The sequence below is a fragment of the Xenopus laevis genome, chromosome 4S (genome assembly GCF_017654675.1).
Source record: "Xenopus laevis strain J_2021 chromosome 4S, Xenopus_laevis_v10.1, whole genome shotgun sequence".
Lineage (NCBI taxonomy): Eukaryota > Metazoa > Chordata > Amphibia > Anura > Pipidae > Xenopus > Xenopus laevis.
Window position 1 is genome coordinate 112,392,456 of NC_054378.1, and position 25,557 is coordinate 112,418,012.

Genomic DNA, 25,557 nt, shown 5'->3' on the forward strand with positions numbered 1-25,557 from the left:
AATTGTCTCAGAATATCACTCTCTACCTTATATTAAAAGTTAATTTAAAGGTGAACAACCCCTTTAAAGGGCAAGTAATACAAGTAAAAGGAATATTATATTTTCTTGTGACATGTATGTTTGCCCCAGCATTATTAATCCTTTAACACAGATATACAGAGATGTGCCTCCAAAATCCAACCCCAATCTGCGAATAATCCCAGTCCTTTCGTGGATGATTCCATCACTTTCGGCGACTTTGTCGTGGCACGAGTTTTCTGGCAACACACAGCGCAGCACGCGCAAAATAACCCCAGCAGGGAAAGGGTTAAATGCTCTGTTTTTTTATTTAGACAAATTTTAAAGGGCGAAATGAGAGGATATCTACGTCTATAGCCACCTTAACAATGGGTGATGTTGGGTGACTTCAACGGCGCCCAATCAAAATTTTCCCTCCAGCCCGATTGACGAGCCGACTTATATCCCGATAAGTCTTCTGACGATATCGGTCGGCTCTTTTTCCACCATACCGAATATCGTTCGAAAATTTGTTTCGTACGAAGTTATCTGTGTGTCTATGGCCACCTTTAGTTCCAATATATCATATGGGGGGGGGCTCCTTATGCCTAGAAGATGTATTAGAGCTCACTCTTTTAAAATCACCAGACATCATGTCTCTCTACATGCAGGATTTGTGCAAAAGGCAGTTATTTTGTTAGATTTTGTTTGTATTGGAAGCAGTTAGTTGAGTGAGCTCTAATACATCTGCTAGGAAAGGAAGCGTGCACACAGGAGCGCAAGCGCACAAGTTGAGCATCCGCGCGCATGCACAGAAGAGCGCACGCGTCCAGGAAGTGGGGATTGATCTCACAGGTGGGGAAAGAAGCGTCTGAACTAGGGGTTAGGAGGAACGGTGCCTGGCGCCTCCACATTTGCGCCCTAGGCATGTGCCTCTTCTGCCTACCCCTAGTTCCAGCCCTGCCAACAAGTCACCTGGGTCTCCTGGATGATGAATTTTTTTCATGTTTGTCCCGATCCGATTAAATTGTGATTTTTTTAATAAAAAATAAGGTCCAATCGTGGATTCTAGTTTGGTTGGACTTTTATTGCTTTTATTTGCACTCGAACCTGCATTTAGACACATGTAGAATTGTGCAGAACTATAGGTTCCATGCAGGATGCTGCCACTTTGTAGAGTGATTTGTCTAAGTTGGAAAACTGGGCAGCAAACTGGAAAATGAGGTTCAATGTTGATAAATGCAGGTTATGCACTTTGGCAAAAATAATATAACTGCAAGTTATACACTAAATGGCAGTGTGTTGGGAGTTTCCTTAAATGAGAAGGATCTAGGGGTCTTTGTAGATAACAAGTTGTCTAATTCTGGGCAGTGTCATTCTGTGGCCACTAAAGCAAATAAAGTTCTGTCTTGCATAAAAAAGGGCATTAACTCAAGGGATGAATACATAATTATGTCTCTTTATAGGTCCCTGGTGAGGCCTCATCTGGAGTATGCAGTGCAGTTTTGGACTCCAGTCCTTAAGAGGGATATAAATGAGCTGGAGAGAGTGCAGAGACTAAGTGCAACTAAACTGGTTAGAGGGATGAAAGACTTAAATTATGAGGGGAGACTGTCAAGGTTGGGGTTGTTTTCTCTGGAAAAAATGAGCTTGAGAGGGGACATGATTACACTTTACAAGTACATTAGAGGACATTATAGACAAATAGCAGGGGACCTTTTTACCCATAAAGTGGATCACCGTACCAGAGGCCTCCCCTTTAGACTAGAAGAAAAGAACTTTCATTTGAAGCAACGTAGGGGGTTCTTCACAGTCAGGACAGTGAGGTTGTGGAATGCACTGCCAGGTGATGTTGTGATGCTGATTCAGTTAATGACTATAAGAATGGCTTGGATGATTTCTTGGACAGACCTAATATCAAAGGCTATTGTGATACTAAACTCTATAGTTAGTATAGATATGGGTATATAGAATTTAATTAAAAGTAGGGATGGGTGTGTGTATGGATGCTGGGTTTTCATTTGGAGGGGTTGAACTTGATGGACTTTGTCTTTTTTAAAACCAATTTAACTATGTAACTATGTATCTATCTATGTATCTATCTATGTATCTATGTATCTATGTATCTATCTATCTATCTATCTATCTATCTATCTATCTATCCATCCATCCATCCATCATCTATCTATCAATCATCTATCTATCTCTCCATCCAACCATCTATCTATCCATCATATCTCTCCCTCTCTCTCTCTCTCTCTCTCTCTCTCTCTCTCTCTCTCTCTCTCTCTCTCTCTCTCTCACACTGTGTAATTTAATTCTGGGGTCACTGTGTTATTTAATTCCCCAGAGCAAATGTTCCATTTTATATTGGGAGTTAATGCTGTTAATTGATGTTCCATTTTATGCGGGGGTGCGTTCTGCCATCTGATACCTTCATTCTGAATATACCAGGCCAGAGAATAGTGTATCAATAATCAGGCAGAACAGGGCTGAAATCAAAACTGTTGGACTATGACTCGGTACATGGGTGGCCTCCTTAAATAAAGACAGAAGATTTTAAAGCACTGCAATATCTGACAAGAGTGACAAACACATGTATTAATAGTTAAAATAAAAAGAGGGAGAGACTTCGGAAGTCTAAAGGGCACATATAAACATATATATATGTGTATTTTTGAATTTATTTGCAGCAGGAAAAGCAGGTCAGAACAATGCCCAAGGATTCAGCAATCAGTATTGTTTCATTGGTTTTCAGAGCAATACCTTAGGAGCTACTGCACATTAATGCAGCAGCTGAGGGAGGGTCAGTGTTCTATCTTGTTACTATCTGACACCGGGATGGTGGGATCAGTCTCTTTAATAAAGGAATATTTAGCCTATGGGTCAGGACTAAAAACAAGCTCCCAACAAAATTAGTTTCCATACTGTTTAATGTGTTTTTTCTTCTTTAATTTAGTGAAAGTCTTTTTTTTTTTTTTTATAGATAGTACTGGTAGTAATACATCAAAGGATTCAGTTCACCACACTTTACAGGATTTTACATCAGTCGAACTGTGTGTTCAACCCAAAACTATTTTTTATCTTTCAATTTTTAAAATGCAAATTGACCAGTGGCATAACTAGATATTACTGAGCCCCACAGCAAATTAGTTTTCAGGCGCCCAAAATGTCTAGAGATTGACCTGTTTTACCAATATTTATTTAAAATTGTATATGAATTAGGGCCTCCTGGTGCCCCTATATCTCCTGGGTCCCCCTGCAGCTGCAGGTTCTGCTTCCTCAGTTACGCCTTCATGTGACTTCTCAGTGACTTCTGACAGTTGCTGATGTGTGTAACTGCTCATTGTCTCCTGGAAGTTGCTCAAAGAAAAAGCACTTAAAGAAAATTACGACATTTTTACACCTTTCTTTACATGGCGATGTTTGTCCATTGATTATGTGCCGTTTTTAACAGCACATAATAAATGTGCTCCCTTCTGACAGTTGATGTGTGACTGTTCAGCTCATGGCAGTTGACTGCTAATTGTTTTTCTGGCAGTTGATGTAGTGCCACCACACAATGTTCCTTTGACAGCTGATGTTGTATGACTGCTCAGGGGTTTTTCTGACAGTTGGCAGTATTTTCTAAATGCTCCCCATTCAGTTGTCTTCTTGTGCTGCACTTACCTGGTCTGAGAACACAGAGTAATACAGCAGGGTAGGCGGACACCATGACTAGTTGCGTGATGTCCAACATTGACCACGAGGAGGATAAAGTGCGCTGGTTGCTGATTGGCTCCAGGTTTCCTGTGTGCATGCTGCTGGTTGGTCAGTTAATGGGAACTGTACCCCAGACACAGTGGCCTCAGCCCTTCCTTCTACTCTACACTAAGGGGCTGATTTAACAATATTTAAATTTGGATTCAGCTGAACCCATAGTTAAAAAAGAACCTCTAAAAATAAGCAAACCTGTATTTTTAATAATAAGGCTAAGTATGGGGTAAGGGGGCAGCTGAGTGGCGAAATTTGATGCAGTTGTTGAGGAGGAAGAGGAAGCCTTAAAATGGATCATGGGAGTTTAATTCTCCTTTTATGTCTCTCTAAAAGCTGATTGTGAGTGACAGCTCGTTGGTGCATAGCTGTTTGGTGTTTCCTGGACATCGGATGGTGTTTACCTATCATATTATGTGTCTCTCTTACAGTCTATGGTGTGTGTGACTTGTCATTGTTGGTTGAGCTTGACTGCTCAGCGTCTCTCTAGACAGAACGATGTGTGACTGCCTGTTGTCTCTCTTAAGGTATCCATAGACATAGAGATCCGCTTGCCAAAATGAGCGGAACTCTCCCCTTTATGAAGTGGGCGATATCGGGCTGAACCGATCATGGGCCCTAGGGCCCAACGATCGGATCAGATGAACAGATGCGGCTGTGATCCGACAGGATTTTTTACGGCCAGATACCGATCGGGGAAGCCCATCGGAGGGCACCACACACGGGCCAATAAGCTGTCGGCAGCTTTTATTGACCCGTATATGGGGTGGGCCTGCTCTTCATTTCCTTAAAAACTGGTGGTGTTCGGCTGTTTCGGCGTCATTCGATGCTGTGTGACTGCTTTCTCTCTACGCCAGTGAAACGAGGAACGCATTACAGCAGTATAGGCTACAGAAACCATAATGGCTTGAAGTGGACAAATGAGAGAGATCAGATTACTTTATTTGTAGCAAAGTATATTATTAAAATACATCAGTATAATACACATGAGCCATGAATATCCTGTAAATCATATCCTTATAAATGGTGCTCAGTGATGTCATCAGTTATAATCATTGGTGCTTAGTGAGTTCCAGGACCTGCCTTCGTGCTTTATATGGTCATGGAACTGTTAGGTTATAACCTTGAAATTTGGTTCTTAAAGGAACAGTGACACCAAAAAGTGTTTTAAAGTAATTAAAATATAATGTAGTGTTGCCCTGCACTGGCAAAACTGGTGTGTTTGATTCAGAGACTCTACTATAGTTTATATAAACAAGCTGCTGGGTAAATGTGGGGGCAGCTATTCAAAGCTGAAAAGGGAGAAAAGGCACAGGATACACAGCAGATAACAGATAAGCTCTGTAGTATACAATGGGATTCTTCAGAACTTATCTGTTTTCTACTGTGTATCCTGTGCTTGAATGGCTGCCCCTGTGGCTACACAGCAGTTTGTTTATATAAACTATATTAGTGTTTCTGAAGCAAACACCCAAGTTTTACCAGTGAAGTGCAACAGTATATAATCTATTCATTATATAAAAACACTTCCATTTTTTGATGTTACTGTTCCTTTAAAGTTACAAGAGGGGGCTTTTTGCCGCCCCTTGTAATTAGCCGCTCAATGCCGCCGGAGGCAAGGTTCTCACTATGCCTCATGGCAGGAGTGGCCCTTTTCATACACCAATATTTTACAATAGTACATTATTCACTATATAATTAACAGGCATTTAGTCAGCCGAACTGTGTACTCTCCCCCCATCCAATCGTTGTTGGGGAAAAAGCATTCAAACAATTATTTTCTGCTGTAGAACTAATCATTCCAGTGCAGGGAAATATATTGCCTCTTGTGAAAGGGTCTGTAGAGATTTAGTGAGTGGAAACTATAGTTACTGAGCAATAATAAATCAGCCTCAGCATCCAAATTAAATGGGCATTTGTTATGGGTTGACCATACATCTCTAAGATATTCGGAATAAGGTCTATGTAAACATTGTTCCTGCGTCTTTGGACTCATAGCAACCAATCATGCGTTCTCTTTAAACAGCCCGTGATTTATATCCTCCTTGTATCAGATATTCATAGGCAGTTCTACTAGCAGTTCTACTACCCATGCGATGAGCTCTACCCACTGTATCTTACAATATATGAACACCGCCGACTGTTACATCTTGGGGCCCCTGAGCAGTTTACAGTTGGTAGGGGAGAGTAACATCTGGAGTATGCAGGGCAGTTTTGGACTCCAGTCCATAAGAGGGATATAAATGAGCTGGAGAGAGTGCAGAGACTAAGTGCAACTAAATTGGTTAGAGGGAGGGAAGACTTAAATTATGAGGGGAGACTGTCAAGGTTGGGGTTGTTTTCTCTGGAAAAAAGGTGCTTGCGAGGGAACATGATTACACTTTACAAGTACATTAGAGGACATTATAGACAAATAGCAGGGGACCTTTTTACCCATAAAGTGGATCACCGTACCAGAGGCCTCCCCTTTAGACTAGAAGAAAAGAACTTTCATTTGAAGCAACGTAGGGGGTTCTTCACAGTCAGGACAGTGAGGTTGTGGAATGCACTGCCGGGTGATGTTGTGATGCTGATTCAGTTAATAACTATAAGAATGGCTTGGATGATTTCTTGGGCAGACATAATATTAAAGGCTATTGTGATACTAAACTCTATAGTTAGTATAGATATGGGTATATAGAATTTAATTAAAAGTAGGGAGGGGTGTGTGTATGGATGCTGGGTTTTCATTTGGAGGGGTTGAACTTGATGGACTTTGTCTTTTTTTTAACCCGATTTAACTATGTAACTATGTAACAGGTGTCCCTTGTTCCTTTTTCTTCCCCTTTAATGGCACAGTAACTAGCAATTACATACACACTCCATCATTATAACATCCTGTTCATTTGATCGAATGCAGGGTAATTAGACGAGCATTGATTTATACGCAGCTCTGTGTAACGCTGACACAATCCTGGGTACAAATCATTAATCTGCTCTTTGTCCCCCTTCCAAGCCACATTCTGCATATTCTGCAAAATCAAACAGATGTTCCTTGTGGGTTGATTCGCTCTGCTTCATTGTGGTTAATACAAACTGCCGACTGGTATTTTATAGAACAAACAGCTAAACATAAAGCTCATGGTTAGGAGGTGCACTGCTCTGTGCAAACGAGTCAGGTGGCAGATAGAAGGACTCACTCTCTACAATCCAACTGTACAATATTTCAAATGAACTACTAGGGCATCTGTGAGCTCATTTCCCTGCACTACCACTACGCTAATTCACTTATATGCAAAGTTGTGCCCTGGGCGCCTAACGCTGGTGACTTTTCGCTAGCGTTACTTTGCAGTGCGAGCATTTCATAGCGAAGATGCACTAGCGTTCGTTTGTGCCTAGCGAAAATTCACTAGTGATCTTGTGCTTAGGTCTATTTGCATACGGCGGGTAATTTAAAGTTGTAAGGACGTCTTTATTTTAAATGTTGGTGCAAATGCTTGAAGTTGCCACTTTTTATTACACATGTCCAAAGAACCTTAATAAAGACAAGAGAGTTAATATAATGCCCTACGCATGAGCCCACTTTAAAATTAACGTTCCATATTTTATGAAATGTCTGGAGAAAACCGGTTACCCAAAAACAGGTTTAAGTCAGGACTTTTTCAGGCAATTCCACTTAAAAAAAGGAAAAGTCGCCAGCGTTTTTGGAATTTTAATGCATTTTCGGCACACAGGATATGATGTAAGTGACAGAAGATTGAGGAAGATCTGGCTGCTTTTTAGCACTTCGCCTGGTCTGAGGTGGCGAAGTCAAATCTGACGAAAGAGGTAACATTCAGTAAAATCTGCACTTTACTGAATTTGCGAGTAACGATCTTTCGCCTTTCGGAAAAGTCGCCTGCCGATAGAGTGCGACGGTTTCTTTCGCTAGCGAATTGGCGCCTACTCCTATTAGTGAGTTGCCGATGTCGCTGCGGATGGTAACGCTGGCGAAAAGTCACAAGCGTTAGCCATTTCGCCCTTTAGTGAATCTGCCCCTTTGTGTTAAAGGGGTTGTGTAACTTTTAGTGTGATGTAGAAAGTGATATTCTGCGACAATTTCCAGGGTTTATTATTATTATTATAATTTGTGGGTTTTGAATTTAGCTTTTTATTCAGCAGCTCTCCAGTTTGCAACTTCAGAAGTCTGGTTGCTAGGGTCCAGATTAACCTAGCAACCATGGACTGATTTCGATAACTGAGAATATGAACAGGAGAGGGTCTAGTAATTATAGAGTTTAGTATCACAATAGCCTTTGATATTATGTCTGTCATCCAAGCCATTCTTATAGTCATTAACTGAATCAGCATCACAACATCACCCGGCAGTGCATTCCACAACCTCACTGTCCTGACTGTGAAGAACCCCCTACGTTGCTCCGGTACCATACGGGTCGGCTCATGTATGGACACCTTTAGGGTTCTCATAAAGCCAGGGTCAAGTGGACGGATTTCTAATCTTTATTGTCTTGGTTTATTTGTTGACTTCGTTTTGTGACTTTTTATTTGTGAATACAATATATACTATGTCTGTACAATACTGATGGCTATAACAGAAGTGCTCCCCTCTGTGTAGGAGAGCATCAGAACGCTACTTGACATAAAAATTTTACAATTGTATCTGAAATTTTATGTCGATATTTAATAAAAATATTTTAAAACGAAAAAAAGCCAGGGTCTACTGGGATCTCAATTTTTGCATGGGTAGCAAATAGGGGTTTGAGTGGGGCTTGTGGGTAGACGGCTCCCTTTCCACCAGTCCTTGAATGATGTCACTTCCAGTGTTGTGACGGGCAGCAGGTAATAGGACAGGTTGAAGATCAGAGCAGGTAAAAATATCGGATTTGGGTTGCGTGCCAGGTGAGGATCCATCCAATGCAGTGATTCCCAACCAGTGGCTCGTGATCAACATGTTGCAATGCTCACCAAAATCTTGGATGTTGCTCCGAGTGGCCTTAAAGTATGTGCTTATTTTTGAATTCCAGCCTTGGAGGCAAGTTTTATTTGACTAAAAATGATGTGTACTGCCAAAAAGAAACTTCTATAGGCAGTCATTCCACATAGGGGCTACCAAATAGCCCTTATTTGGCACCCCCAGGAACTTTTTTGTGCTAGTGTTGCTTTCCGACTCTTTTTACATTTGAATATGATCCACCGGTATAAAATGTTGGGGGTCCCCCGATCCAATGAAACCTGGCCAGGACTCTGGTGTAATGTTCAGTAAGTCTTTTGATATGAATTAGAACAAAAGTGGTGAAAAGCAGATAACTTTATTGGCTAACTAAGATGATTATCACATCCTGCTTTCAGAACATTTTCAGTTCCTTCTTCAAAGCTGATCAAACCTGAAAGCTTGATATGATTATCATCTTAGTTAGCCAATAAAGTTATCTCCTCTACCCCACTTTTGTTATGCTTCGTATCAAAAGTTTTACCCATAACTTTTTCAAGTGGTACACAAACCAGGCTTTGTAAGTTGGTAATATTTTCCCCGTAGATACAAGCATTGCTTGACTTTAATCTCTTATCCCAGAGGGTCACTCGTTCACATAGAAAGGAATTGTACAAGTCGGAGAGCACAGTACCATGTAAGGACAGTAGCCCTTTGATTGCCCGCAGTTCTCAGTGAGTGTTCCCTTCCAGAAGCAATTACACCAATTCACACTTTCCCTTAGAATATCAGTGTCTCGTCGTCACCGTGCCGGCCTCAGTCATACCCAGCTCCAGAGCTGCCAAGCTCCAGCCGAGGAACTCATTTAGAAAATAGGCCACCTATTGGGAAAAGTGCTATAAGTATTTATTTAAAGTTTATGTGTTGCTTTTTTTTCTTGGATCAGCAACCTGTGCAATGACTGTCCAGGCCGTACAGTTAGATGTAATGGTTACTCATGGGCTGCTTGTGGGAAGCTGGTTTCAGCGGTCTTCAGCTTCTGTTCTTCAACTTCATTTTTATTCTGCCTGTTAAAGAAATGGCCACCAATGCACAACAGACGGCTTGTACTCAAGATCATCCAGTTGGCCTAAATAATAGGAGGTTGGATCTGGAGTTATTGCTTGAAAACCCCCCGAAAGGGAAAGGAAGAGCCTCGCTGTATCGAGCACTGATTTCTGTTTATTGTTTAGTTGCTTGTATTTATTTTCCTATCCCTTCCATCTCCTCTTGTGCAGATACAGCATATCATTCTGCCCCAGGGTTATAATTCAAACAAACAGAATTCAGAACACAAGGGCTAATGGCACACATGGGGCATTTTTCCATCGGTGGAAATATGTTTGACTTTACCCCTTTCATTGGGACGATAATATCTGACCAAACAAGCAGCTCTTTGGGCAGTTTCATCACTCAAGTAATGGACTGAGCAGGGATGATCCAAATGTGTAGCAGTCAGGTCAATAACTGATCTCAAGGGAACCCTGTGTAGGGATGTGGACTGCCGGCCGTATTTCTATGCCCCACTATATACTTGTATCAATATCATTATGTGTTTCAGTTTAATATCTTTGAAGAAAACTTGGGCCCAGATCAATAACGAACTTAAGGTCCCCATACACGAGTCGGCAGCTTATTGGCCCGCATGTGGGGCCATCGGATGGGCGTCCATGATCGGAATCTGTCTGAAAGTTGGCTGGGTAAAAAATCCCGTCGGATTGTGGCTGCATCTGTTCGTTTATGCGATCCTGCGATCTGCCAGTCCGTATTGCCTACATTCTGATCCGATCGTTGGGCCCTAGAGCTCACGATCGGATCAACCCAATATCTCCCGCCTCAATGTGGGCATATTGGGGAGAGATTCACTCGTCATCGTGTATGACTTAAGTTTGACTGAGTGGGCAGCCAGTGCATTTGTCAGGTCTTTTTTCTTTCCTGTTGAGACTGAGCTAGAACTACGACTGGAAGAAAACAGGGTCCTGGAAGGGTCCTAAAGGCCCCTATACACAGGCCAATGTGACCCATGTGTGGGGACCTCCGACGGGCTTCCCCAATCGATATCTGCCCGAAAGTCAGCCAGATGTCAATAGGGCAGGATTAGAAATACTGTTGGATTGTGGCCGCATCTGTTTGTTGATGCTGTCCTGCAATCTGACCGGCCGTATTGCCTCCATTCTGATCCAATCATTTGGCCCTAGGGCCTATGGCCACTTTAAGAGATGTAAAGCTGCAATTTAAAGGTTGTAAAGAGGGCAGGGATTGAGGGGGATGGGCAGGTTTTGGAATAATGAGCACGGCCATACATGTGCAGAGCATTTCTCATCGGGACTCCCATTACACTTGTCAACAGGAACAGACTAGATGTCCAATCTGGTGAGTGACCGCACAGATCCCTGGCAGGTTTTAGAAATGATTTCATGCTGAGGGACCCATAGATTTTTGATAACCATGAAAGCTGCCCTTTCCCCCGGGCCTGGTTAAGGGTATCTTACACCATAGATCTGTCATGCTTCTCTCCCCTGCCTCTCATGCTTTTGCTTGTTACAGTAACTCACTATTCATTCCTCCATTGCATGTTGAGTCTTGCTGCTCCATTCCTACTGCTGAATATAGATTGATCCTAGTTTACTCATACGTGGAATGTTTGCTTCTGTATGTCCAGTGCTTCAGCAGCATGCAGGGGCGCCAATCTAGGTTATTAGGCTGTTCTTTGCTATCTACACAATCATGAATATAAACTTCTTTTTCCCCCGCAATGTGCATTTTTTTTAATTGGAACATATTCTAGGTATGGGATCCGTTATCCAGAAAGCTCCGAATTATGGAAAACCGTCTCCTATAGACTCCATTTTAACTAAATTTAAAAAAATGATTCCCCTTTTCTCTGAAATAATAAAACAGTATCTTGATCTTGATTCCATCTAGATATAATTAATCCTTATTGGAAGCAAAACCAACCTATTGGGTTTATTTAATGTTTCAATTATTTTCTAGTAGACTTAAGGCATGAAGATCAAAATTTCGTAAAGATCCATTATCCATTATCTGGCTCTTTGAAAAGCTCAGCACTGCCGGGCCCCCCCTTCAGGCCTGGGCCCGGTACACTTGTACCCCTGTGCCCCACTGATGGCGACCCTGGTGGTAGATGCAGGACCGCCATCAGAAATCACAGGGCCCCATACGACAAAATTTCCTGGGTCCCCTGGGCTGCGCCCGCAGCAAGCCCCACCTACAGGTCCTCCCTCCCCACCCCAAAGATCCGCCCCCCACCAAACAGTAAAAAAACAAAAAACAATATTGGTGGCTAGGTTTCCCACATGTTAATAAAAAATAAAAAGATATTGGTGGTCAGGGCCCCCCATAAAAAAAACATTTATGGCCAGGGCCCCCCCCATTAAAAAATATTGGTGGCTAGGACCACACATGAGAAAAACAAATTGATGGCCAAAATTGGTGGCCAGGGCCCCTTAAACGTCCATGCCTTCCCGAAGTCAGCAGCTCTCAAAAAGATGGGGGGTCCGTCTAATCAAGTAAGTCTAGCGTGGCAGGGCACCTCTTACCCTCGGGGCCCCCTACAACTCTCCCCCCTTATGGCGGACTCTGGTGGTAGATGGTAGATGGGCAGTTTTATGGCTTTTATTTCTAGATTTAAGTAACAGGTAAAAGCATCAGTCAGACTTTAGGCTTATAGATACCTTGAATCATCAGGAGGGTGCTGCTGTGTCCTTGTGTCTGTCCACATTTTACTGCACTTTTTTGGGTTGTAATTTTGATTAATTTACATAATTTGGGTTCACTGTGAAGAGGGTGCAGAATCAGAAGTCTAGGAATATAGCGTTGTGTCCAGACTTCATCTTTACTTGCCAGTTTGCATCCAGTACAAACCGGGACTCCAAACACTTCACCAAAAGCTCCTGCTTAAAGGAGAACTAAACCCTAAAAATGAATGTGGCTAAAAATGCCATATTTTATATAGTGAACTTATTGCACCAGCCTAAAGTTTCAGCTTGTCAATAGCAGCAATGATCCAGGACTTCAAACTTGTCACAGGGGGTCACCATCTTGGAAAGTGTCTGTGACACTCACATGCTCAGTGGGCTCTGAGCAGCTGTTAAGAAGCTAAGCTTAGGGCTCGTCACTAATTATCCAGCAGAAAATGAGGTTGGTCTGTAATATAAGCTGATGCTACAGGGCTGATTATTAAATTCTGATGCTAATTGCACTGGTTTCTGTGCTGCCATGTAGTAATTATCTGTATTAATTACTAATCAGCCTTATATTGTGACATTTCTATTCTATGTGTACTGTATATTGTGAGTGGATCCCTAAGCTCAGTAAGTGACAGCAGCACAGAGCATGTGCAGTGAATCAGCAGAAAAGAAGATGGGGAGCTACTGGGGCATCTTTGGAGACACAGATCTTTACTGCTAAAGGGCTGTGGTTGCCTTGGGCTGGTACAGAGGCCAAAACATAATGTACAACATCTCTAGCTACTTCTTTAGTTAGACTTTAAAGACTCCACTAAAGGAAATGCAAACCGTCAAAACAAATAAATGTAAAATTGCAGAGTACTCTTCTCAGCACTTTTACAATTGACATTTGTTTATCGTTTTCAATATATGAGCAGTTGTACACTGCCAATATAATGGAATGGAAACAGCCACCTACTGATCAGTTCTGGGTAGAAAGGCAGGAGAACATTTCCGAAGTCTTGTGATGTTGATGGGCATTCAGCTGACCAGAGAAAGACAGAGGACTATTCTGTGCTCACTAAGTTAATTTTCTGAGCTGAGCAACATGACAAGACTTCCCTTTTCTCACTAAGTAAAAACAGATGTTCAAAAGAGCAATTTTAGATGGATTTGATCTATTTGCTGTATAAACTCAGGGGCTGTGAGAAGAGGGGAAGTGGAAAAGGAGAAGTATGTGGGGGGGGGGGGGGGAGAGAGAGAGAGAGAGAGAGAGAGAGAGAGAGAGAGAGAGAGAGAGAGAGAGAGAGAGAGAGAGAGAGAGAGAGAGAGAGAGAGAGAGAGAGAGAGAGAGAGAGAGAGAGAGAGAGAGAGAGAGAGAGAGAGAGAGAGAGAGAGAGAGAGAGAGAGAGAGAGAGACCGTTCTAAGAACTGCTCAAGAACCAGCTGCTCTCCTGCGCGGAACCAATTTCTAAGACACGGATGTTTTCCCACTTTAATCCTATACCCGACCCGGACCAGCAACTGCCTTATCCGCATATTTTAATGGATACACCAATTTATTTCTGTGTTTATTCATTACTTCATACCTTTTGGTGACAGTGCCCAATGACAGACCCCACAAGGGGCGTGTGGTGATGGGAAACAGGCAGAGTTTGGGGTAAATTGTGGGCATAGTCAAATTTGACCCATTGATAAAAATTCAAATGTTGGGAGGTATGAACTCGCTGGTAATATGGAACAGGGAATATCCACAGACTTCTATCAGGAGGTACTGACCCAGAGGGGAGGGAACTGCATTAAAAGGAGATAAAAGCTCGGGGAGAGCTGCCTTAGACCTTTTTGGCTGATGTTTGGAGATATCTGATGTTGGCGAAGACCTGATGAAACTCACCCCAGAGGAAGTGCCCCGGTGAGGGCCGAGTCATGTCTATATCTGATGTAAAGCATACCATAATAAGGCAGGGTCTGCTGATTCACCAAGCTGGGTATAGGTCTAGGACAAGCTATGGCTCCACCGAGCACTTGGAGATGTCACAGCAGGGCCACAATTACTGGCTTCGGCCTTATCAATTTTCTTACAGACTTATTGTTTTGAGCTTTAATTGTGCTGGACACACATATTTTTATTATTAACATGTATTTATATAGCGCCAACATATTGCGTAGCACTGTAAAGTAAATGTGATTATACAACTACATCACATGAATTACATATATAGAATATATGGAGTAACAAACATCACAATCAATACAGGTACACATAGACCAGAAGGGGCCCCATGTCAGTAAAGAACCCAAGCATCAACAAGATACCTCGCCCCTGTTATAATTACACCTGAAGCTGTGGGAGCAACGATGGGAAACGGCTGAAGCTATAGATGATAATTGCAGATGAAGTATTTCTCAGTTGAACAATGTACAATGTGGTCCTCTAGTTTACTGGTGCAACAATGTGCTCTTAGCAAGGGTAAATAAGCCTCATCACATGACAAGTAACAAACCTGCATATAGGGACTCAAATAGCTTTTACGCACACGTCATCATGAGGAACAGAAAGTCTAAAAGAGACGCAACATGCAAACTTTGTGGGTTTCTCATTGAAGATCATAGTTTGTCACCATTTCAGAACAGACTCCATGTCGAGAGCTGCACTGCCACCTGCTGCCCATTCCACAAACTGCACTTTAGAATATCCTGATTTGGCAATTATTGCAGATTAATAACTACACAACATACTACACAATGCTGTAAAGTGGAAAGGTCCATATGCAAGTCCCAAAATACTTAAATGCTATAGATTAAATAGGGATGTACTGAATCCCCGAATCCTTGGTGAAGGATTCGGACGAATACCAAACTGAATCCTAATTTGCGTATGCAAATTAGGGTCAGAAAAGGAAAAAAGTGGAAAAAAATGTATCTTTTGGGATGAAAAGACACATGATTTCCTTACCCGGCCCTAATTTACATATGCAATTTATGATTCAGATTCGGTTCAGCCAGGTACAAGGATTAGGCTGAATACAAACCCTGCTGAAGAAGGCAGAACCCTGGCCAAATCCCAAACCAGTGCATCCATAATATTATACAAGTATTTTGGGACTTTCATCTGTATCTCTCTATAGCAACCTATCAACCCCAAAACTATCTCCATGCTTTTCCTATGGGAAAGGACAGCTATTACTGCCCCCCCCCATTCCTAAAGCCATTCTCCTGCCCCTATAGAAGCCCTCCCCTGGCTACTCCAGCTTAAAAGAAAACTATACCCTCAAACAATGTAGGTCTCTATAAAAAGATATGCCCTGCCCCCCACTATTCACCCAATAATTAAGAGAAACAACAACTGGGAAATATTGATGTAATTTATTGATGTATGTTTGCAACAGCTACTGTACAAGGGGGTTTCACGTAACCATGCATGACCTGCCAGAATCTGTAAAATATTATACACAGATCACCTTCAAGCTATTTTGGGGGCTGGGTAAGTAACCCCTTGTGTGCCAAAGTGATTAAGAGCCAGGTACCCAGATGTCAGAGAACACACTGCTCTTTCTGATACTATCTACAGCTTTACAAGACATACAGACAGACTGCACTTAAAACAAATACGAGTAAAGTATGGAATTCTGCATGACAGCTTTTCTAGAGTTTATTGCTGGTCGCACTCTGTTGTGGTGCAATAAGCAAAGAGGCAAGAGATGGTAGAAATATAAATAACTACAGTTCACAGAAAATACCTCAAATGTTATATTTATGTATAATTTAATTTTCTAAGCAGTGTGCTTTCTTCCATACACACCTGGTATCCGGCATGTCAGTCAAATATTGCCCCTTAGAGGACAAATGAATGGCTTTGTATCTCTGAGATATTCAGAACAAAGGTCACCCATACACACTTTGCGGATACATAGGAGATTTAACACACACATTGGATGTTTGTGTGATAGTAACACTAAGAAATATGATAAAAAGCTGAACAGAACAATCCTGGGTAATCAGTCAGAGCTCTCCTCAATTTGGGGTGTTGAGCCAAGACTTCATAAAAAGCACTTGAGAGATGTGCTCACCCAAAAACCTCCCGTTCTCACAGTATAACCCTGCTGTTACCATTCACCCAAGAACCTTCTTCCCCGTCACTGGCCAATACGTGGCACTGATAGGAGGTAACGATTGCTGCCAGGATTACCAGATTACTAGACTCACCAGCAGCAATACGTTATACAGTGGTGTGAAAAACTATTTGCCCCCTTCCTGATTTCTTATTCTTTTGCATGTTTGTCACACAAAATGTTTCTGATCATCAAAAACATTTAACTATTAGTCAAAGATAACACAAGTAAACACAAAATGCAGTTTTTAAAAAAATGAGGGTTTTTATTATTTATTATTTAGGGAGAAAAGAAATCCAAACCTGTGTGAAAAAGTAATTGCCCCCTGAACCTAATAACTGGTTGGGCCACCCTTAGCAGCAATAACTGCAATCAAGCGTTTGCGATAACTTGCAACGAGTCTTTTACAGCGCTCTGGAGGAATTTTGGCCCACTCATCTTTGCAGAATTGTTGTAATTCAGCTTTATTTGAGGGTTTTCTAGCATGAACGGCCTTTTTAAGGTCATGCCACAACATCTCAATAGGATTCAGGTCAGGACTTTGACTAGGCCACTCCAAAGTCTTCATTTTGTTTTTCTTCAGCCATTCAGAGGTGGATTTGCTGGTGTGTTTTGGGTCATTGTCCTGTTGCAGCACCCAAGATCGCTTCAGCTTGAGTTGACGAACAGATGGCCGGACATTCTCCTTCAGGATTTTTTGGTAGACAGTAGAATTCATGGTTCCATCTATCACAGCAAGTCTTCCAGGTCCTGAAGCAGCAAAACAACCCCAGACCATCACACTACCACCACCATATTTTACTGTTGGTATGATGTTCTTTTTCTGAAATGCTGTGTTACTTTTACGCCAGATGTAACGGGACGCGCACCTTCTAAAAAGTTCAACTTTTGTCTCGTCGGCCCACAAGGTATTTTCCCAAAAGTCTTGGCAATCATTGAGATGTTTTTTAGCAAAATTGAGACGAGCCTTAATGTTCTTTTTGCTTAAAAGTGGTTTGCGCCTTGGAAATGTGCCATGCAGGCCGTTTTTGCCCAGTCTCTTTCTTATGGTGGAGTCGTGAACACTGACCTTAATTGAGGCAAGTGAGACCTGCAGTTCTTTAGATGTTGTCCTGGGGTCTTTTGTGGCCTCTGGGATGAGTTGTCTCTGCGCTCTTGGGGTCATTTTGGTCGGCCGGCCACTCCTGGGAAGGTTCACCACTGTTCCATGTTTTTGCCATTTGTGGATAATGGCTCTCACTGTGGTTCGCTGGAGTCCCAAAGCTTTAGAAATGGCTTTATAACCTTTGAAATTGAACTCAGGTGTGATAAACCACAGTTAAGTTATTTTTTAACAAGGGGGGCAATCACTTTTTCACACAGGCCCATGTAGATTTGGAGTTTTTTTTCTCCCTTAATAACGTAAACCTTCATTTAAAAACTGCATTTTGTGTTCAATTATGTTATCTTTGACTAATAGTTAACGGTTTTTGATGAGCAGAAACATTTAAGTGTGACAAACATGCAAAAGAATAAGAAATCAGGAAGGGGGCAAATAGTTTTTCACACCACTGTATGTGCCAATAATTCTACCTGAGCTTGGTTAGTGCACTGGCTTCACAGGAGAGAAGATATAGGGATCAGTTAACAGCAGGATTTAACCTCAGCAGCCCTTCTGGGTAATGTCTCCTCCTGAGGATTTGGATATGTCCATGGTAGTAAATACCTGAAAAGAGAGGAAAGATAAGAATAAACAGGTCTCTCTACTCATTTCATATGAATGTGTCACATTGTTATGGATGAACCAAATCCACTATTTTGGATTTGGCCGAACCCCTGAATCCTTCACAAAAGATTCGGCCGAATACTGAAACGAATCATAATTTGGATATGCAAAGGGGAAAACATTTTTTACTTCCTTGTTTTGTGACAAAAAGTCACGCAATTTCCCTCCCCGCCCCTAATTTGCCTATGCAAATTAGGATTCGCTTCGGCCGGGCAGAAAGATTCGGCCAAATCCTGCTGAAAAAAGCCGAATCCCAAACCGAATCCTGGATTCGGTGCATCCCTACACATTTTATATGGGCACCAGCAGAAATAGACATTCAATACACACATGGAATAAATGCAGTGGGCAAATAACCATTTAAATGCAAACTACAGGGGGAGATGCTCAACATATTCTATGGTTACCTGGGGTAAAAGTCTTTTCTACCTTGCTGCAAATCAGACATTTCTGTGCTTCATCCTTAACAACCTGTACTGCCCTATCAGACTCAAGGTACAGGTATGGGACCTGTTAACCAGAATGCTCGGGACCTGGGGTTTTCCGGATAATAGATCGTTCCATAATTTGGATCTTCATACCTCAAGGATACTAGAAAATCATGTAAACATTAAATAAACCCGATAGGCTGGTTTTGATTAATAATATCTTACTTTGGATCAAGTACAAGGTACGGTTTTATTATTACAGAGAAAAAGGGAAATTATTTTTAAAAACATGGATTATTTGGATAAAAAAGGAGTCTATGGGAGATGGCCTTTCCATAATTCGGAGCTTTCTGGATACGTTTCTGCATAACTCATCCCATACGTGTACAGAATATGGGGAAAACGACATTATCTCTCAGCTAACTGCAGGCAAATAAGCCTGTCCCCATCTCTTAAAGTACATCTGTGATATTCTAGGAATGGAAGAGCTGGAGAACAGACAGATTCTTGTGAGCTGAATAGCTGGTCATTTACTGCCCACTTGTTACAGTTTAAAAAACACTGCCAGTGCTGGGTGATAAACCTCCAGATCTGTCACATGGAATCTAGTAGAGAGGATTATAACGTTGACTCTTGTATACCTCAGCACATGTAGGATGGATTCCAATGGTCTCATCAAGCTTTTCTTTGGTTAGCCCACACTTTATTGCTGCACCAAAGCCTTGAGTGATTTCTCCAGCATTTGGACCCAGTACATGGAAACCAATGACTCGATCCTGAATAAGAAGCAACATTTAATCAGGGATTGGTTATTATATTGATTAATGGGAAAAAAATGGTACACCCATGTCTAAGGCATGCAACATTCAAAGAGCACTTGTACCTATGTGATAACAGTTATTGCTTGACAAGGAGCCTATAATTAGCAGTGGGATAATCTCATCTCTGGGAAGAAACTTTGGCTGTGGGATAGCAGGTATAGTAGGGAGAGATGGTGCCTATAGTAACAGTGGGATAATAGTCTCTGGGAAGGGAGTGTGACTGTGGGATAGCAGGTATAGTAGGGAGAGATGGTGCCTATAGTAACAGTGGGATAATAGTCTCTGGGAAGGGAGTGTGACTGGGATAGCAGGTATAGTAGGGAGAGATGGTGCCTATAGTAACAGTGGGATAATAGTCTCTGGGAAGGGAGTGTGACTGTGGTATATCAGGTATAGTAGGGAGAGATGGTGCCTATAGTAACAGTGGAGATAATAGTCTCTGGGAAGAGACTGTGGCTGTGGGATAGCAGGTATAGTAGGGAGAGATGGTGCCTATAGTAACAGTGGATAATAGTCTCTGGGAAGGGAGTGTGACTGTGGGATAGCAGGTATAGTAGGGAGAGATGGTGTCTATAGTAACAGTGGATAATAGTCTCTGGGAAGAGACTGTGGCTGTGGGATAGCAGGTATAGTAGGGAGAGATGGTGCCTATAGTAACAGTGGAGATAATAGTCTCTGGGAAGAGACTGTGGCTGTGGGATAGCAGGTATAGTAGGGAGAGATGGTGCCTATAATAACAGTGGGATAATAGTCTCTGGGAAGGGAGTGTGACTGTGGGATAGCAGGTATAGTAGGGAGAGATGGTGCCTATAGTAACAGTGGGATAATAGTCTCTGGGAAGGGACTGTGGAATAGCAGGTATAGTAGGGAGAGATGGTGCCTATAGTAACAGTGGAGATAATAGTCTCTGGGAAGGGAGTGTGACTGTGGGATAGCAGGTATAGTAGGGAGAGATGGTGCCTATAGTAACAGTGGGATAATAGTCTCTGGGAAGGGAGTGTGACTGTGGGATAGCAGGTATAGTAGGGAGAGATGATGCCTATAGTAACAGTGGGATAATAGTCTCTGGGACGGGACTGTGGAATAGCAGGTATAGTAGGGAGAGATGGTGCCTATAGTAACAGTAGGATAATAGTCTCTGGGAAGGGAGTGTGACTGTGGGATAGCAGGTATAGTAGGGAGAGATGGTGCCTATAGTAACAGTGGGATAATAGTCTCTGGGAAGGGACTGTGGAATAGCAGGTATAGTAGGGAGAGATGGTGCCTATAGTAACAGTGGGATAATAGTCTCTGGGAAGGGAGTGTGACTGTGGGATAGCAGGTATAGTAGGGAGAGATGATGCCTATAGTAACAGTGGGATAATAGTCTCTGGGAAGGGACTGTGGAATAGCAGGTCTAGTAGGGAGAGATGGTGTCTATAGTAACAGTGGGATAATAGTCTCTGGGAAGGGAGTGTGACTGTGGGATAGCAGGTATAGTAGGGAGAGATGGTGCCTATAGTAACAGTGGGATAATAGTCTCTGGGAAGGGAGTGTGACTGTGGTATAGCAGGTATAGTAGGGAGAGATGGTGCCTATAGTAACAGTGGGGTAATAGTCTCTGGGAAGGGAGTGTGACTGTGGGATAGCAGGTATAGTAGGGAGAGATGGTGCCTATAGTAACAGTGGGATAATAGTCTCTGGGAAGGGAATGTGACTGTAGAATAGCAGGTATAGTAGCTTTGGGCAACAGCACAATAAAGCTAACTCTTCCAGTACAAAGTAGCTTAGAGATTTGTCAAGAAATGGCAATGTGTGGAGCTGGACGTGCCCATTTGCACAAGCAGAGTAAAGGCCCCCATACATGGGCTAATAAAAGCTACTGACAGTTGGCAGCTTATTGGTCCGTGTGTGGGGCCATCCGACGGGCTTCCCCGATCAATATCTGGCCAAAAGTCGGGTAGATCTCGATCGGGCAGGTTAAAAAGTCCCATCGGATCAGGCCGATATCGTCCACTTCATGTGGGCATATCGGGGAGAGATCTGCTCGTTTGGCGACATCACCAAACGAGCAGATCTCTACGTCTATGGCCACCTTTAGACCATGGTCATACGGGTGCATAAGTCACCAAAAGAGATGTAGTTAATTAGTTCTCTTATAGTGAGAGAGCATGCTGGCAGGGTTAATGTAGAGTTCACAATAGGAACTCCCCAACAGGACAGATTCAATTGGTAGACCCGAATGATCATTTTACTTACTCAAGGTAAGTGGTTGGCCATGAATTTCCCTACAACAATTGCTATGAGAAAATTGCCCCTGTAGCTTCAGCCATCAGGGTACCATTAGATTACACAATTAAATTAATTGTTTGCTTTTGCTTTTAATCATAGTTTTACAGTCAAAACACATCAGTATACAGATAGAAGGAAATTCTTACATTATCCTGTTTATTGCAAATTATCTTGGCAAAACAGGTATTGTTGTCCCGACTGGGAACAGTCCATTCAAGAGGCCAAAATAAAGTGTGGTAAACCTTAGGAGAAACGAAATAAAATTACGATTTTATATCATTGAGACTATAAGCATTGGTTAGGATGATAAACTAAATCCTGCAATCACATTCTAAGGCTTGGGCCACACGAGGGCCAAAATCAGCTGGCTGTTTTCAGCCCTATCGTGGGCAGAATCCTACTCTCTTTTCTGCATTCCTAAGTGACGAACTGCCCATGGCGGATTTTGGTGAAGAACCGCGAGTCTCTGCATTTTGAGCTGAAATTCGGCAAAGTCTGTTCGCCCCAAGCCAATTCAACAGTTACAAATGCAGAAAAGAGAGGAGGCGACTGAACGTGGTAGGGTTGAAAACAGCCAGCATATTTCGGCTAGCCGATTTTGGCCCCCGTGTGGCCCCAGCCTAAAGATAATGTTGCTTGCCAAATTGGGATAAGATTGGTTTACTTGATGACCAATCAGATCAAAGTCGGGAACCTGGGAGACGTGTCCAACAGTATGTTAGATCAAACATTTCAGGACAGTTAAACATGCCAGAGGCCAAATATGGTTGGCCACTTCTACCTGGGCACAGGAAGTGCAGAAAAGAAAAAAAAAAAACTTGACTTACTTCTAAGTTTTCTTCCCCATGAATTTCAATGGCTTTTTCTTCAGAGTAGCCGCAGCAGCCATACTCCAGAGGAGTGAACACCGTTGTTGGAACATTGACATAATCACACTGTAAAACAATGGTTTGGCATTATACACAATGAAACACCTTTAATAGACAAGACCTTTCATTCATTTGAGTTTGGGGTATTGCAATGCTGGTTTCATAGTCTGAAGCAATACTGTCAAATGTGTTCTATATAGTGGTCTGAAAAGCCACTAATCCTAAATCTGATCTCAACTGGCATTGCTGGGGCAGCAAAACTGCAGTTTGGCAAACTTTACTCTAGTCGGTCAGTTGCACAATTAGCTTTTTATTTGGCATTGCAAAGGAAATTATTTATGAGGACATAATATGGAGCAATTAGGAACAAATGGTTATTTTGCTGAAAATAGATAAAGGTGTGCCAAAACCCATTACTGAGAGGTGAGGGGATCAAAAGGTTTGTAAACAGTGAACAGGCAACCTGTTTTATGACAGTTTGAGGCATTTGAGGCTGCTTCACTGCAGTCCCTTAAAGGAGAACTAAACCTTAAAAATGACCACTCAAGATAGCACACCTTCACTTTGGAGTCTCTGTATAATCTCCGAGCCAACAGTCGTCCAGCTTGGATTGCTACAGGAGTTAGTTCCAATTTTCCATCCAAGATGTCGCCAATAGCATAGACATAAGGCACACTGGTTTGTTCTTCATCACTGACCGGTATCTTGCCATTCCTGTTGTAGGCAGAACAGTTAACGGGTAAATGGTATAGCTACACTGATACAACGTCAATATAATTAAAAATAAATAAATGCAAATTATCCTTAGACTGTATAACCATTAAAACCGACAGTTTGTTCCGCAGGTCAAACCCTTTGGTTACATTTGATGGAGTCACTTACAAATTCTACATAATACAATATATGTCCCTGTAAGGGTCTTTCAAGGGCTGCACTATCATTGGCAGCGTAGTTTTATCTCTACTACAAGATATCCACTGTTAATAAATCTAATGGTCATTTCCTATTCACAGTGGACAACCTGCAGCACTTCTAAAGGAGGTTCATGGGAAGTAATCCATTTGATTTAGGAGGCAATTTGACTACTGAAAACAATCTTAAGATGATCATATAATATCTGCATGTTTGGCGAGGTCTGTCGGCAGCTTTTATTGGCCCATGCATTGTGGTGTTCAGTGTCAGACCGCTCCTTCTCACCAGGGTCAGTGTTCAGTAGCAAAACTTTATCCCAAGGTGACTGTACCCCAGTAAATGGATAAATACCTATTACAATATTAGCATGGAAATGGAGAAAGACCGTAGTGAAACGATACTGAATGTATCTGGTTGAAGGCCTCAGTAGAGTGCATTCTGCTGGAATCAAAGAACAGTTTGTTTGTAACTTTACTAAGCGTGAGATTGCACTAAGCATCATGTACCCCAGACCAGCTTTGCCGAAAAGGGTTGCAGGCCTGGGGTAAATGATGCGGAGCACAATCTCACCCAACTTTTTCCAGTAGTCTTAGGACCCCAGGCCACCTTCTCCGAGTATGTGTTCAGTACAGAACATTTTCACAGATTTCTTTACCACACATTGTGTCTTTCTAGAATCAGCTTAGGCAACATTAAGATGAATTACTCACTTTACATTTACTTTAACCCCAATCGTCTCCAGGCCGATATTTCTGGTGCAGGCATCTCTCCCAACAGCAATTAATACCTACAGGTCAAAGGTTATATTTATCATTTAACAGTCCATTTGTCCATTTGCTTCCACTAAGAATGTGGTCACTATGCAAAATCATATGCATGCCAAGAATGGGTTGGTTGTGCTTAGAATTTCTTTATTAAAGGGATACTGTCATGGGAAAAACATTTTTTTTTTTAAAACAAATCAGTTAAGTGTTGCTCCAGCAGAATTCTGCACTGAAATCCATTTCTCAAAAGAGCAAACAGATTTTTTTATATTCAATTTTGAAATCTGACATGGGGCTAGACATATTGTCAATTTCCCAGCTGCCCCAAGTCATGTGACTTGTGCTCTGATAAACTTCAATCTCTCTTTACTGCTGTACTGCAAGTTGGAGTGATATCACCCCCTCCCTTTCACCCCCCAGCAGCCAAACAAAAGAACAATGGGAAGGTAACCAGATAACAGCTCCCTAACACAAGATAACAGCTGCCTGGTAGATCTAAGAACAACACTCAATAGTAAAAACCCATGTCCCACTGAGACACATTCAGTTACATTGAGAAGGAAAAACAGCAGCCTGCCAGAAAGCATTTCTCTCCTAAAGTGCAGGCACAAGTCACATGACTGGGAGCAGCTGGGAAATTGACAAAATGTCTAGCCCCATGTCAGATTTCAAAATTGAATATAAAAAAATATATTTGCTCTTTTGAGAAATGGATTTCAGTGCAGAATTCTGCTGGAGTAGCACTATTAACTGATTCATTTTAAAAAAAAAACATGTTTTCCGATGACAGGATCCCTTTGAGAATAAAACTGCTGACTGTTACTCAGTACTTGTGAAGGACAAATACCACAGCTCCTTTGCAGTTTTAGCAATTTTACGGGCGCACTGCAGAGAGACAGGGGGCCTCCTTAACAGAAAGATCAAAGAATCAAAAGGGTAATAAACATAGATGAAAGGCTTTAGTCAAAAACTTGCCATTATTGGACATGGGGAAAAAAAAAAGGGCGTTTGACTTGGATGCAAATACATAATTATTTACGTCGCTTGTTTTGGGGTGGGGCAGAAGCCATTGCCTTTTTCTGTGGAGAGTCAACTTACAGTGTTGTATTCATCCTCGATGATCTGGTCACCTTGTGTCGACTTTGCTGTAACTTTTAGCCTCCCCGGGGTTCCCGCCTCCAGCAATTCCACCTGGCAATGTAATAAGAGAAAATACAGATGTGTTCTT

The 25,557-nt window shown here is 42.1% G+C and overlaps 1 protein-coding gene across 1 annotated transcript in view; it reads right to left on the reverse strand.

The window, feature by feature from the left end:
- Positions 1 to 18,054: 18,054 nt before the first annotated feature.
- Positions 18,055 to 25,557, reverse strand: part of txnrd3.S (thioredoxin reductase 3 S homeolog) — a 28,496-nt gene continuing 20,993 nt past the window's right edge. Inside the window, exons 10-16 of the mRNA NM_001353386.1 lie at positions 25,428 to 25,520; positions 24,276 to 24,352; positions 23,211 to 23,367; positions 22,612 to 22,719; positions 21,931 to 22,026; positions 19,334 to 19,468; positions 18,055 to 18,204 (exon numbers count right to left, since the gene is read on the reverse strand). Of these exons, the coding sequence (NP_001340315.1) occupies positions 18,136 to 18,204; positions 19,334 to 19,468; positions 21,931 to 22,026; positions 22,612 to 22,719; positions 23,211 to 23,367; positions 24,276 to 24,352; positions 25,428 to 25,520 (735 nt within the window). The 3' untranslated portion in view covers positions 18,055 to 18,135. The remainder of the gene's footprint in view (positions 18,205 to 19,333; positions 19,469 to 21,930; positions 22,027 to 22,611; positions 22,720 to 23,210; positions 23,368 to 24,275; positions 24,353 to 25,427; positions 25,521 to 25,557) is intronic.